This window comes from Piliocolobus tephrosceles, chromosome 4 (assembly GCF_002776525.5).
Source record: "Piliocolobus tephrosceles isolate RC106 chromosome 4, ASM277652v3, whole genome shotgun sequence".
NCBI classification, from domain to species: domain Eukaryota; kingdom Metazoa; phylum Chordata; class Mammalia; order Primates; family Cercopithecidae; genus Piliocolobus; species Piliocolobus tephrosceles.
In genome coordinates this window covers 162,443,545-162,458,585 of record NC_045437.1, presented here as the reverse complement: position 1 = coordinate 162,458,585, position 15,041 = coordinate 162,443,545, and the positions used below count along the sequence as shown (strand labels likewise).

Below are 15,041 nucleotides of genomic sequence, written 5' to 3'. Positions count from 1 at the left end.
TTCCAGTAAACTGAAACCTTTAATCTATAATCCAGGGCTGATTTTTTGTTGATTTGTGCAGGGACAGTTCTCTTGAGCTACATGTAAGGTCCAGCTGTCAAAATTCAGGCCAGCAAGATGGGGAAAATGTGAATTGCTTTGAAGAGTCCAGCAAGACCGCTGTGGTATATTTTGAGCACTGAGGAAAGAATGATTGAAATAAACCCTAAAAGTATAACAAGGGTCACCTTAGTGAGGCAAAAAAATACTTATATTAATATGGCAAATATGCATATGCATATTATCGAATGGTTAATATGCAAATATTAGAATGTTCATTGCTGGAAGTAAAAGTTTTAAAACTTTCTTTTTTTTTGATAATGTTCAGGTCATGACAAATTCATAATATGATTGAGTACAAATTATCTAACCACAGGGTGGGTGATTGAGTACAAATTATCTAACCACAGGGTGGGTGATTGAGTACAAATTATCTAACCACAGGGTGGGAGTTTCTCCTTATTTATATCACTTCATGGTTTCAGCCAGGAAGTTTATCAAGCTAAAAGTAATCCTGAAAGAAGAAGTAGTTTCTGCTCATGGTATACAGACTTGCTAAGATATTTAGTGCCACCTTCCAAGTATCATGAGCAAAAACATTGTTCTTCTAGGACTACTTTAAACTCCTATGAGTAATGTGTTAGGGTTCCATTTTTTTCATTTCGTCACCAACACTAGTTATTATCTGACTTTTTGATCCTAGCCATCCTAGTCAGTGTATGGTGGTATCTCACTGTGGTTTTGCTTTCCATTTCCATGATGGCTGATGATACTGAACATCTTTCTGTGCATCTATTGGTCATCTGTATTATCTTCTTTATATAAATCCCTATTCAGACTCTTTGTTCATTTTTTAACTGGATTTTCTTTTTATTATGGTGTTATCATAGTTCTTTATATTTTTTAGATGTATGTCCCTTTTCAGATATATAATTTACAAATATTTTCTTCTATTCTTTGAGTTATTTTTTTCTTTCTTCATTATGACTTTTGCAGCAGAAAAGTTTTTATTTTGATGAAGTCTAGTTTATCTTTTTTATTTCATTGCTTGTGCTTTTGGTGTTACATCTAAAAAAAAAAAATTGCCTGATCCAAGGTCACAAGATTTATGTCCGTGTTTCTCCTAAAAATTTTATAGTTTTAGCTTTGTATTTAGATATTTGATCTATTTTGAGGTAATTTTTATATACAATATGAGGTAGGTGTCCAACTTCATTATTTTGCATGTGGCTATCCAGTTGTCCCAGCACCATATGTGAAAAGACTATTCTTTCCCCCACTGAATTGTCTTGATACTCTTTTTAAAATTCAGTGTTCCATAAATGTGAGAGGATTTATTTCTGGACTCTCTATTTCATTTCATTAGTCTGTATGTCTCTCCTTATGCCAGCACCATACTGTTTTAATTATTACAGCTTTGTAGGAAGTATTAAAACTGAGAAATTTGAGTCCTCTTAGTTGGTTTTTCTTTTTCAGGATTGTTTTGACTATTCTGGGTCCTTGAATTTCCATATGAATGGTAAAATCAATATGTTAATTTCCACAAAGAAGCAAGGTGGAGATTTAATGGAGATTGAATCTATAGATTAATTTGGGGAATACTGTCCACTTAACAATATGAAGTTTTCAGATTCATAAACATGGGATGTCACCAGCAACCTCTTCAGGTTGTGTCTGTCAGCCCTTTGGAACATGCTGAGAGCTTCTTTGGTTTTTAAAGGAGTAAACTGAGATAAACTGTCATGTGCTTGATTTCTAGTGTCTTTTAAAGAGCTACCTTAGGAAACAGGCCAAGGCTGGTGCAGTGGACTTTATTTTCTACATAGGAGCTACCCACAGACACAAGGCCTCCCCAACCCTGTAGTTCCATCTTGACTTGCAAAACCTGAGATAACTTTGACTTCACAATAGGAAATTCTGCCTTCCAATGTTTTGGCTTGGCTCTTCATCCCCAAATGTTAAAACTGCATCACACTAGGGATTAAACCAGATTTTGTGACTTCGCTAGGGTTCTCGAAGTTCTCAAATGGAGAGATCGATACTAATTTCTCAATGACCACAGTGAAGCCAAATAACATTTTTAACCTTCTGGCAAATTCAGAACTTTTCTAACAGAGAGACCACATCATTTGTTTTCTACAACACTCCACCAAATCTACTTTTGTCTTGTGAAGATATAAAGAATGTGAGGTGTTTCTGAACACACCAGTCACTGCTCAAGTGTCCACCTACTTTGATGATTTAGAACCAGCCTGTGAAAGGCACATGCTAGTGTACATGAGAAGAGCAAGAGACAGGATTTGGCCTGAAGCCAGCCGGAAAATGTGTTAGTTGCATTCCACAGTCTGGGTCATGGGGTAAGACAAATTATCCCATCTGGCCTTAGACCTATCAAGCTCCTACGGGAATGCAGTGGCTTTGTCACACAATGTAATCTTGTAATCCTCTGTCCATCTGTGGCCGGCCTGCTTCTCTAAATGGGAAGACTACTGCTTCATGCTGCTCTACTGCTTGTTGCCCACTATCTCTGCCTCATGGCCTGTCAGTCATTATTGCTTCTAGACCAGCTAAGTTGCCCCAGTGTCTCATTTCTGGTTCTTCTGTGTGGGCTGTTTGTCTGTAAGCATCTGTCAGTATCTAAGCCTGCTGTGAGGTCATCCCTCACACTTACAGAATACACTTGGTATTAAAAAAAAACATGTAGAGGAAAAGAAAATTACTGAAGTTCCAAAAAACACCTACAATTGGACCAAGAATTGGCTTATTTTTTTTTTAAAGGAAAGAGCAACTTCTGTATATTATTTACAAAGGACATCATTTTATTGTCTGCACCGGACAGACTGATAATTTTTTACCCATAGAAGTGTTTTGGGTTAGTACCTTGTTAGGACTTTTCTGAACATAAAGAAGGTTTTGCTTTTCATTTAAGACACCAGGTTTGAGGTCAAAAAATAAACCATAAGCCCAGGGAAGCAAGCAATTCTATTTCCTCTCATCCCCGTTGCTGAGATTGCTGTAGGTGAACTATTAAGTATCCCTGGATGGGACAGCAGTATGTAGGGTAGGAGGCTTGTGTGTAGTGAGGCTTTTATGAACATATCAGTGAAAGCTGACACAGAAGCCAGGGCTCTTCCCCTGACCAAATCAACAAGATGGTCTTAAGTGCTCCGTCAACTGTGGACACTGTGGGGAGAGGCTGCTCAGTTGGATTTGGAGCCAGAGATAAGAGTCAGAAGGGTCTTGTTCCTCTTTACAAAGGAATTAACGTGACTAAATTGAGGAAGTCTCACCCTAAGGTAAGATGCCAAGGAAGTTGGCTTGCTCTCTTGCTGTGTACTTACATCCGCCATTCCTTATAACTTCAACCCACTATCTAGTATTTGACTGTTCTCTTAAAGGAACTGAGGCTTTTTTATATCTATTATAATTGATAGTCCTATTTTACCTAGTCATAAAATAAGTCCTCAAAATATACTGCTATGAAAAGTAAACAAAATAAAAGTTGCGTTTGACATTTTAGATCCTATTTCCAAAAAAGTACCATTTTATTGTAGTATGTGGTTATTTGAAACCTTAATTTATTGTCATTTTTAGCCAATAGACTATTTTATCAAAAAGAGGCAGATTGCAGTAGAAGAATGGGGAAGATGAAATACCATTCAGGATTTAGGCTGTGTCCTATGCTGCTTCTCCTAGGCCTCTGGACCTCTGGTATACTCTCTCTCTCTCTCTGCTATAAAATGAGGCTGACTTTTCAAAATGATTATATTGAAATTTCAGATGTCAGTGAAATATAGTTATGAGTGTGTGTGTATACTTATGTATGTATATTTCCAGAGTGATATACTTTTATAAAATATTTTCCCAAAATTACAGAAACAGACTGAAGTTTATGTCTTCTTTTCTGCTCTGACTTCAGTCAGCCAGAACACCCGTTTGCTGAGCATTACAGCTAATCAAGATTTCATTCCAGCTGACTGGGAACATGTGTGGTGTCCGGCCTCTTTCCCAGCCCTGGCTAAGATCACTGTCACCTGGGAACTCTTCGAACTTGCATATTCCCAGTCCCCACCTCACACCTACTAAATGAGAATTTGGAAAGTGGCTTAGGAGGAGGAAGATTATGGAGCCTCTGCCCATCCATAAGGCACATTTGATACAAATTTGGAAAAGATTTGGAAATCCCTCAGAATGTACTCCTTGGCACATGGAGTGCAAGCTGGATTTCTGCCCCAAGTTAGCCCCTTGGCCAGGGGCTCTTGCATAGTGCAAGAACAAAACCTTACTTGGTGGCCTTGTCTGCCCTGGTGACCCAGGCAGGCAGTGGCAATTATGGTCTGCATACTGGCATCTGCTGTGTTGTATTACTCCAGTTATTGAAGAACTTGGGGTCTGGGGTGCATTTCTTTGACACAAACCACATAATCAATGGCAAATGAGAAGAGGAGATTTAAGGATGTGTTTATATCAGAATAAAAAAGTTAAATGCCAAACAGATAAAAAGGATAATAGGACACCCAATCAAACTCTAGGCGTCTTGAGAAAGAGAGAAGAGACTGGCAAGGTGTGGTATAATTGTAAGGGGAGGGGAAGGAGAATAAGGAGAGGTTGGGGGCTCATCTGAGCCCAGCCAGGAGGGGCGGAATTGGAAGGAGGAGTCCTGTGGCAAGTTGATGAGAAGAGCCCACTTTTCCACTCTTCCCAGCAAGCAGAACTAGGCCTACAGTGGCCTCAACCTCTCTCCACAAGGAAAGCTCTCCTCTCCATGTTTTAACAAACACCAAGTTTGATCAGCTGAGTGAGTGAGCTGCTACTTCAGGAACTCATCTGTCCTGAGGTGATGTCTTATGCAGCTAAGGGATGCCCGAATTGTTAAAATAAGGGGAGACCTACCTTCCTTTGTCCAGTGACATGTAAGTGCAAATCCAAGTTGGAGATAATAACTTTAGTCAAATGAGTTTAATTAACATGCCTGCACCCAATCAGCCACAAGTACAAATGACTCACTATCTGACCCTTTTGGGTATTGAGGAGTGGAGAGTGTGTCTGCAGGTTCATATGTATATGTCTGTCTGTTTGGGGGAGGGGATCATATAAAAGCAGACGGCCGGGCCCCTGCTGTGAGAGTGAAGGGAGGTGCTCATTCCCACCTCCCCCCCTTAAAAAAAGGCCAAAGAAAAAGCCAAAACTCCACTATCTGCCTAGCAATCCTTTCTGCTTGCTTTTATCTGGGTCCAGACTCAGGCAGGCCATGGGGGCTTGGTTTTTTTTTTTTTTTTTTTTTTGTCTTGTAACTGCAAAGGCAAACATCTCTGATTTATATGACTTATTAAGACTTTTTTCAACTTTGTTGAACTATATAAAGCAGATTCCTTTTTACTGGATCTTTAAAATCCATAGTACCCAAATAGAAAGATTTGGTTTAACAACCATTTGTTGAGTGTCTCCAGGTTCTATGCAACCATAATGCTTGGGTGCTGGGAACATGGAGAGGAAGTGATGCCAACCCCCGTCCTGCAGAAGCTCACATTGCATCAAGACAGACACTGTATTGGCAGAGATGGATATACCAGTGAATAACTTCTCTATACTACACCACACCGCACTGCACTACACTACACTACACTACACTACACTACACTACACTACACTACATCACTGCTTTGTTGGTCAAAGGATTAGAAAAGCAGAAAACGTGTTGTGACTAAATACTATATTTCCTCCATCTTGTAATTACCAAGCCCAGTTTATTAACAAATATCTCTCTTTGCTCTAATATATATTTAATAGCTTGTTGCCCAGGAGTTAGACATTGAATCAAAATAATTTTCTTCATTCACTATTGCTCCAAATATTGGAATACTGGCATAAGGAATATAAGCAATTAAGTAAGACAAGGATTTGGAATTATATCTATGAAAGGAGAAAGAATGACACCCCAGATGATTTATTTACTGCATTCATGCAATCACAAATGCCCAGTGAATGCTGATTTCACATTGAGGCCGCTGGCATAATGCATCAGGCATTAATTGCACGAACATTTCTTTAGAGCTGCTTAGCTGAAGTTTATCACGATCATTCAGCCATTGCCTAGCAACTTGTGAAGGCTATCAAAGAGCTCTTTGTCCTCAGTCCTGGCAAAAACAGTCCCTTACAGATCTCCTTATCAGCATTAGAACATTTATCAGAAGAGAAATGCTCCCATTAACCAGAGATGGCTGCAGATTTAAACCTACCCCCTTCCCATTTTGCCCCTTCTTCCCAATATTTTAGGAAGTTGTTTCCTGAACTATTAAAGTTTTTATCTATTTTTTGCTAAAACTTCTGAAGGAATTTCCTTAAGATGTCATATAATTCTTTTATGGCCTAATAATCTGGGCTTACATGTAAAAACACAGACCTGAGCCCCCAAGTGCATATTTGCTCAAAAATAAGCAAGGCAGACATCTCCACCTCCTTAGCAGGGAAGGGTCACCATTTTTGGTCCACAACCTATAAATATGTTGGGCTTCCTGGTTTGAGTGAAGACTTATTCAGGAAAGCAAAGAACGATGTGGTTGCTCCATCCCATTGGAAAGTGGTCCTGAATATCATATAGGAAAGAGGAATTATGCTTATTGATTCATTCAACAAATATTTATTTAACACCTCCCATGTGCTAGGTGCTATGGTGAGCAAAAACAGGCATTGTCTCTCCCTCAGGGAGCTGCCAGAATTAATTACCTTTGGTGGAGAATTGGAGGGGAGTCTTCATCTGCATTTTCTTCTATATCTCTCCAGAATTCATCTTCCCCTGCATCTGTGCTGACATTGACTTAGTTTCATGCCTTGTCACTTTGATCATATTTTTTTACCCCCATTTGGGGTTCCCCAGGTAAAAGAGCACCTGACAAGTTTTCTTTCTTCCCAGGCTCAACATCTTCAGGCCATCTTCTGTCCTATAAAGCGCAAATTTAGTTATGCTCCTTCCTTCTTAAAATTGTTCGTTTGGTCCCTGTTAACACCAGCGGGAGGTTCACACTCTACAGCATGGCACTGTTGGCTCAACTCAATGTAGCCACTGCTTGGCTGCCCAGATACCTCACCTGCTCTCCCCAGCCTCTGAGTTTCAGCTGTACCCAACACTTGCAATTCCCAAAGGACGGACACTTCTTTGGGCTTCTGAGCCTTGCAGCCACTGTTCCTTTAGCCTACAATCCTCTTCTCCCTTCACAAGCTACCTCTGTTCCTGATCATGATCCCCAGGCAGAGCAGGGTGTGCCTGTTCTGTAGTCATTATCACCCTGGAGTTACATTTTTAAGAAAACTTCTCACCAGCAAGCCAGTAGCTGGCCAGATCCCTTGAATGGTTGCTGAGTTGGGTTTCCTTTTCTGCCTTTGATAAACAAGGAAACAAAAAGATGTTTTGTAGGACTCTAGCAAAGTTGGCAGAAAATAAGAGAAGATAAATATAAATAATACACATGTACACACACAGAGACAGAAATAATGGTTAAAGCAAAACTTACAACTCTTCCAACTCTTCATCCTGGAGAATATTTCATTTCAGGATTATCTTTACATGGAAGTCACATCAGCAGTCATATACCTGGTGCGACTTAGAGAAACAGTTACCCAACACTCTCTTCGTGATACTTACTGCCTGAAATTCCACAATTAGATACTTATTTCTTAGGCTCTTAGAATGCATGCTGTCTTAGAATATCAATATTCTCCAGAGAAGGTACTACTCACCAATAATAAATGTATCTTGTCCTTTTCTGACTGTAAGATGAAGGGAAAAATAACCAGGAGGGCACAGAGGACCAGAAGGGGAGAAGCAGCAATAGGAGAAGAGGGTGCAGCAAGAGGAGGAAAGATAACTCCACACCTTTCCCTGGAATTGCCCCCTAACTGAGACATACTTGATATTTATCATCACATAGATTAGGCATTAGTATCTGCAAAATGCTGACTCATTTTTTACTGATGATAGAGTAAAATAAAAGGACTTGAATTTTTTAAGTGGGAGTTGGTAATAGAATTTTTATAATTTATATTCAAAGGAAACATTTCTTTGCAATTCTAAGATAAAAGTTATTTTCAAGTAAGCTTGAGACAGTTGAAAGATGCTTATATGATTGGACACAGAAGGTTTGATCAATGAACTATAGACTTTGCTATGATTCTCTGGAAATGAAATGATGGGTAAACCACATGAAACAAGCTTATCTCTGCAGTGGATCTTCTTGCTATAGGGTGGGCCTTGTTACTTATACAAACATTACCAGGATATAGTTGATTATGACTGATGGCTAGGCTAATCAGCTAAACAAACCTCTTAAGGGAAGAGGAATCAATTATGAAAGAAAGGACCTTTTTACTCAGATTTGCCTATCTGGCCTGTAGTCATTTTTCTTAACATGCTCAGATTGAGAATGGGCTAAGCTATACATAAATCATGATAACCTATGTTATAAAAAAGCAGCATATACTTTTGACTTAAAGTGTACTCCATTCCATCTTAACTGAATTTATTAAGTGTAATTTGAAGCAGTGATTTGGCAAATAGTTGATAAACTAAGTCATCATAAATGGCTAAATCTTACGTCTCCCCCAAGTCCCCACCCTAACAAAAAAGCGTAAAAAATCAGGACTAATTTTTCAGGATGATGATCAGTCAGATTAACCAGATAATTAATTACTCAGCTTCCACTTCTTCGAAATCTTCACTGGGATTTGCCTTGATGGCTCCAGACCAAAATGCCCTGGATTGGTTGTCTAAGTCTCTGTGATAAACAGGTGTCCCCATCTTAGCTGTTAAGCAGGAGTCTTGGCTCACAGTCAGAGTCTAGGACCTGAATTTGAATTGAGAGTGAAGCGTTTAGCAGGTTACCCTTGTTGGTACTTTCTTTAAATTCACAAAACAAAGTTTAGGTTTGCAGACTTGTTTTGCAGTGATTTGCTGCTTAATATGTTTGATGCTTCTGCCTAGTATAGGTGTGGATATAAATTCCAGGTAAGATTCTGTGGCTGATGTATCACATTTGGGGAGGGTAGAGTTTGCAATTTCATCTCAGTTTTTCAAAAGAGATTTGAAAAAAAAAAGATAATATATTCATGATTGTAAGAAAAAAATCAACATAGTAGGCCCAGATTTCATATTTTATTCTGTGGGAAATATTTAAACTCCAATTGGTTTATGAATAGACCTGGTTCCCTTTCTTCAGCCCACGGTCCAAATGAAATAAAAATCTATTGTTGGGTCAAGCTAGGCACAATGAGGTCTGCGTGCTTTCTTGCCTGCTTAATGGCCTTTACCGTGTGGGAGACTTTCAGAAGGAAAAAAACAGAAACAATGGATCTTCTTGCTATTCTGCTATTCCGGTGTTCACCGGAAATGGCGTACCAATTGGCAACATTCATGTTATAGTTTGGGACTGCTTCCATATTAAGGTTCAGACTGTGGTGACTTTTTGCCTGATTACTTTAGAAGTCAGAACTGTAACACAAGACATGACCATCTCAGCATCGTGGTGCTGGGTGGTTGTTAGTATTCTGGAATCCTGGAGGGTGTGTGTGCTTGCTCTTAATGTGTTTTCATTTGCTCTGAGGCCAGCAACTGCCAGTTCACTACTAATTATTACTTATTGCCTTTCAATGTGAAGAGGATTTCTTTGAGTTGTGAAGAGTTCTGGCAAGAAAGAGGCCCCTATTGTATTTCCAGTATGAATATACAGAAGAGACTTATTTATCTCAAATAAAACCTGGTTTTAGATATATTTTTGCAAGCTTGGCTTTCCTCTCTGTTTCCTTTTGGCATTTTGTTGTTGTTGTTGTTGTTAATTCTAAAGTTTCTCAATACTTAAAATGGAGGTAAACACCTGCATACAGTTTCATAATAATCGATAGCATAGACAACAGCTACAAATAATGTCAGTTGTGATATTCTGCCAATATCTCTCCAATGTCAGATAAGATTTTTAAGGAGGAATTTGGTGGCACGTGTCAGTGCATCTTTCTGTTCTGCACAATGCACCATCAAGTTATTTTAAGATTATGTTTACTTGTTTAATCCAGGGGAGGGTTTTCTTTATGTAAAACATTTTATGGAGCTGTGCATTGCCTTATCCTTTTACACTTTATTTCTCTATGAAAACAAAGAATGGAAGGAGGAGAAGGAAGTCACCAAGGCTAAAATATATCGTGTTGTTGATAAATTTTACTTGCAATAGACAGAGCCCTTGGACTTCCACTTTGCTCCCTCCTCCTGAAGAATAAAAATCAATCTAACAAAAGTGTGCTATTCCTTCTTCATGACTCCACAGAAAATTGTTCTGGGTATTATTTTAATGTTATGATGATACTGTGTACTGATGTGTATAAGGTGATAACTCGCCATTCATTGCTGCTTGTGATCCTCAGGTTTAGTACTCTGAGCTTAGTCCTCATCTTTGAATTAGTATCTGCGGAAGTTCCACACTGCCTCTCCCTCAGCCTTGCCCCATGTGCATTATTACAGGTGTCCACTGCGACAGCGTGTGTGCTGAGGGACGCTGGGGCCCCAACTGCTCCCTGCCCTGCTACTGTAAAAATGGGGCTTCGTGCTCCCCTGACGATGGCATCTGCGAGTGTGCACCAGGCTTCCGCGGCACCACCTGTCAGAGGAGTAAGTGTCTCATTAGGCAGTAATTTCCACCTTCCCTTCCCTGGGCACCATGTACAGAATAATGATCTCTGTCCCACCTCTCAGTTTATAGTGATGTCCTGTTGCACTTGAAGGCAAAAGAGAGTGTCGTGGTTCACTTGTCCTTTGCAGAACTGTGTTGAGAGCACTTCCCCAAGAGCTTCATTCTTTCCAGCCTTCAGAACTAACCTAACAGATGGGGATTTAACCATTTCTTCTCAATAATTACTTCATTGCCTCATTGGCACAACCATCAGGATATATTTCTTCATCCTTCCTGAAAGCTTGCAAATGGTGTTCTAGAAATTCATTGACCTGTAAATATTTTATTCAGCAATTTGGCATTGGCCTTACCTCAATTACCAGACGTCAACATCAGCCAAACCTTGAGGCAAATCATTCATCCTGCTAGTAGTCTTAAAATCAGTGCTATGGGGAAAATGGAATTGCAGAGTTGAAAAACGAGACTGTTGACATTGGTCCTTAAGACTTCTGAGTTAGAGAAGGATCCATAAGATTTTACTTAATATTTTAGTGAATGCAATCAAAAAAGAATATGTGACTAATTACAAGTTACACTATTCTAATTTTTAAAATTGCCTTTTCCCCCATAAGAATTCTATGCAGTTATCCTATATTTAAAACTGAGTAATATATTGGCAAGAACTTAAAGTATACAGCATTTTGCTTAGTCACTTTTCGATTACAGTCGTTAACCTGGACCATTTTGAGGAGGAAAAACCTTCAAATTTTGACTGTCGATCTATTTTTATTGCCAGTAACAACTCTTAAAGAATAAAGGATCAATAAATGGTTTGAGAATGCTTATTTGAGACTTATTATTATTACAATTTTTTAATCTCTTTATTTATTCAATGAAAATTCCTGGAGCCCCTGCTTTATGCCAAACCTTGAGCTAAGTGGGAAAATAAAGAAGATTAAGACATTTGCTTGCTCTCAAGAAACTCAGAGTTTAGTGACTTCTTTTCCTTATTAAAGAGTTCCTTTGTTCCTTCATTGTTCTTGTTTTCTACTTGGAAAATTATCCTTATCGTTCTTACTTTTTATTAAGGTTTTGCTTTTTAACCTCAAAAACTTTAACTAGATCCCAATCTGGAATGCAAGAGAGACGCATCTCAGAAGGATAACTGCTGATCTCCCTTCTATTTTCAGTCTGCTCTCCTGGTTTTTATGGGCATCGCTGCAGCCAGACATGCCCACAGTGTGTTCATAGCAGTGGGCCCTGCCACCACATCACTGGCCTGTGTGACTGCTTGCCTGGCTTCACAGGTGCCCTCTGCAACGAAGGTAAGGCACGAAGCATCCTGGACAGCTGGGTGGTGATGAGCACGCCCTGGAGATGAGCACGCCCTGTCCTCAGGCCTCCCCTTGGCCTTCCTGAAGGCCATGTTTTCAGCTGTCTGCTGGGAATGTCTTCTGCTGTGCTGTGTCTGCAGCTTCTCAGATAGGACTTTGAGCTTTGGAAAAACTGGCTTGCCACTCCAGCAAAACGTTTTTATTCCCTGAGCCACTCCAGCAAAACGTTTTTATTCCCTGAGTTGTGCTACTCTTCAGTTTTAGCTGGACACATCATCCCATAAACAATCAATATGAGAAAGGATTTTTGACTCCCAGAACAAGAAGTCGTGAAGTCAGATTTCTAGAAGTGCAATGATGTCCCCTGGTTTGTGATGCCACAATGAGAATCTTTGGCTTCATGGATTTGTAAAAATGAGTCCATTCAAGATGAGTGATGCTGTTGAGCAGAGATAGCTACCAATGAGCAGCTGGGCCTGTGACCTTTAAAGTCATTTCCTGTGCTAAGATTCTAGGGTTCTGTGAGAGGGGTTGTGATTGTGAGTTACTGATCTATAACTTATTCACAGTGTGTCCCAGTGGCAGATTTGGGAAAAACTGTGCAGGCATTTGTACCTGCACCAACAACGGAACCTGTAACCCCATTGACAGATCTTGTCAGTGTTATCCCGGTTGGATTGGCAGTGACTGCTCTCAACGTAAGTCTTGTTTGAGAACAATTAATCAACTGTTCTTATTTGTTTGTTTTCAGATTCTTTAGGATTGAAGTATGAGTGTTTTTATATAATCAAGAAAGAATATATGACTAATTAAAAGACACATTCTACTTGAAATTCTTTTTTTAAAATTCTTTTTTTTCCCATTAAGACCTCTATGCAATGGTCCTATGTTTAATCCAAATAATGTCTTGGAAAGAACCTAAATATGTAACATTTTGCTTATCCACTTTTCAGTGATTCATCGTCCATTGAAATAAGCAAAAACAGCCATATTTAGAAGTTTATCTCTTCATTTTGTGTTTATCTGGAGAATTAATTACAGAGAAAGAAAAAATGGAATTAAATGATGTGAGCTTTAGAAACCTCTTGGGAACCAGAGTGAACTGCCCACCTAATATGCTTACCTTCACCTTGGCATCACCCAAGTGCCTTCCACACCATTGGATTTCAGACAGGAATTTTGTGACTCTATAAGGGACTATATAGATGACTCTTAGAGCACCCATGTCATGAAAAAAATGACATCGACTATAAGTCATTCATGAATGTTTTGAAAGGGTCAGGGCAATGTCTAAAAGTATTCAACTCTTGACCAAGGAATAGCATATGTATGGGGTAGTCTGGTTTCATTCATTATAAATTTTATGAAACACTCTCAGTTTATATTGAATTCCCCCATCATGCACATAAGAGAAATCAAAGAATTACTGTGTGCAGTCATTTTACATGGTGCTTTATTGATAATTTAATTCAAACTTCACAGTTACAAGCAACCTGCAAATACTAATTGATGAGCAATATGTTTTTTGCTGGAAGACTTTTTTCTGAATGTTAATTTTTTCTGTAGGTAGTGGCTGTACCCTATTTTTTAGGAATAAGGGAACAGAGCTAATAAATCTCAGAAGTGTAGCTCTTTGGTGAAGGAAGTGTTATGCGATGTGATTTCACTGCATTCTGGGGGCATCACTTCAGAAGAAATCAGTCTGTTTAAATCACATGTGTTGCAAGGGCTGTGACGGATAGCTGGGAATATGGACAGATTGATAAATAGATACTGAAAAACAGGGTTTGGGAAGAGTAAAAGGTCCAGTATCATAGTCATAAAATGATTGATTTATATTGCTCCTTTGAAAAGCAGTCTTTATTTTGGAAATTCGTCCCTTCCTCATTTGGAGGAGGAATGTGCTGAAAGGAACAAAAATAGAAACACAACTATGAAAGGAGACTATAGTGTTGCCTGCCCCGATAATCACTCCACAGGAAGCTGATTTATTTGGCAAAAGCCTTTGCTTCTCCTGGGGATCATTGATTTCATTGATTCCCTTATGGACTCTATGGAACCATCTTCATATTTCTTCTTGGCTGATTGTGAGCCTGTCTAAAGAGAGCAAAGTCCTTCACAGTGAAAACACAGACTTTGAAAACTTAAAGGGGTACATTTAAAGGGCCAGGTGTCTTTGGGAAAATGATTTTTTAAAGCACTATCTCTACATTTACCTTTTGGGAATATAAACTTGAGTAATGTGTATTCCGATTCTCTGATCATAACAAATATAGGGAGAAAAACCTAATGGCAGTGGGTTACTTCAGAAAACTATATCGTGAACATAAATGAGTTTACAAAAGCTGATTAAATAACATCTAAGGAATAGGTTGCTTTAGGTAAAGAGTGCTTCCCTGAGCAGCAGACGGGCTAGACACTTCAATAGTTTTCACCGAGTCTCACTGTGGCTTTAAAAGAGGGAAACTGTATTTGTCTAACAAACAGCAAATATTGTTATTAATCTGTGTGACCTTGTACGAGTCACTATTAACCTTTTGTGGCCTCAGTTTCTTCAGCTGTAAAATGAGGGTGTTGTACTTAGAAAATTTGTTCTCATGCTCACTCGAGACCTCAAGTGTCAGCTAGTATTTTCCCCTTGCTCTTGGACAAAAACAGTGCACACAATCATGGAAGAATTTTTTTTCATTTATAAAGTTACTTCATATGTATTATTGATTGTCTTTATTGGTCCACATTCCCTACGGGGTAGCCATATAGAAATTACAGGCGGTCCTCCTTTTATGCAATTATGTTCCTGAAGTGTTAATATGAATAAAAAGTATTTTTTGTCAAAGAAATTATTTTACCCCCTGATCTCATGTTATTATTTCACAGATACTTTATCTGACTTTCTGATGATCTCTTCAATCGGCGGTGACCCCTAATGATTTAATTGTATTATTTTCTGTGTCTTCCAATTAAGAGTTTTTACAAGGAAACCAATTTTTACATACCGCTGGGAACCTCAATATTT

At 38.9% G+C, this 15,041-nt stretch overlaps 1 protein-coding gene across 3 annotated transcripts in view; it reads left to right on the top strand.

Annotated features, from left to right (window-relative positions):
• The window catches only part of MEGF10 (multiple EGF like domains 10), a 171,847-nt gene that overhangs the window by 132,347 nt on the left and 24,459 nt on the right, over positions 1 to 15,041 (top strand). The window contains exons 13-15 of one of the 3 annotated variants that reach the window (XM_023196976.1): positions 10,544 to 10,690; positions 11,882 to 12,016; positions 12,595 to 12,723. In XM_023196976.1, the coding sequence (XP_023052744.1) occupies positions 10,544 to 10,690; positions 11,882 to 12,016; positions 12,595 to 12,723 (411 nt within the window). Of the gene's footprint in view, positions 1 to 1,515; positions 1,963 to 10,543; positions 10,691 to 11,881; positions 12,017 to 12,594; positions 12,724 to 15,041 lie in introns of those variants that run through there. The other 2 variants (XM_023196968.2, XM_023196958.2) reach the window with 2 other exon arrangements.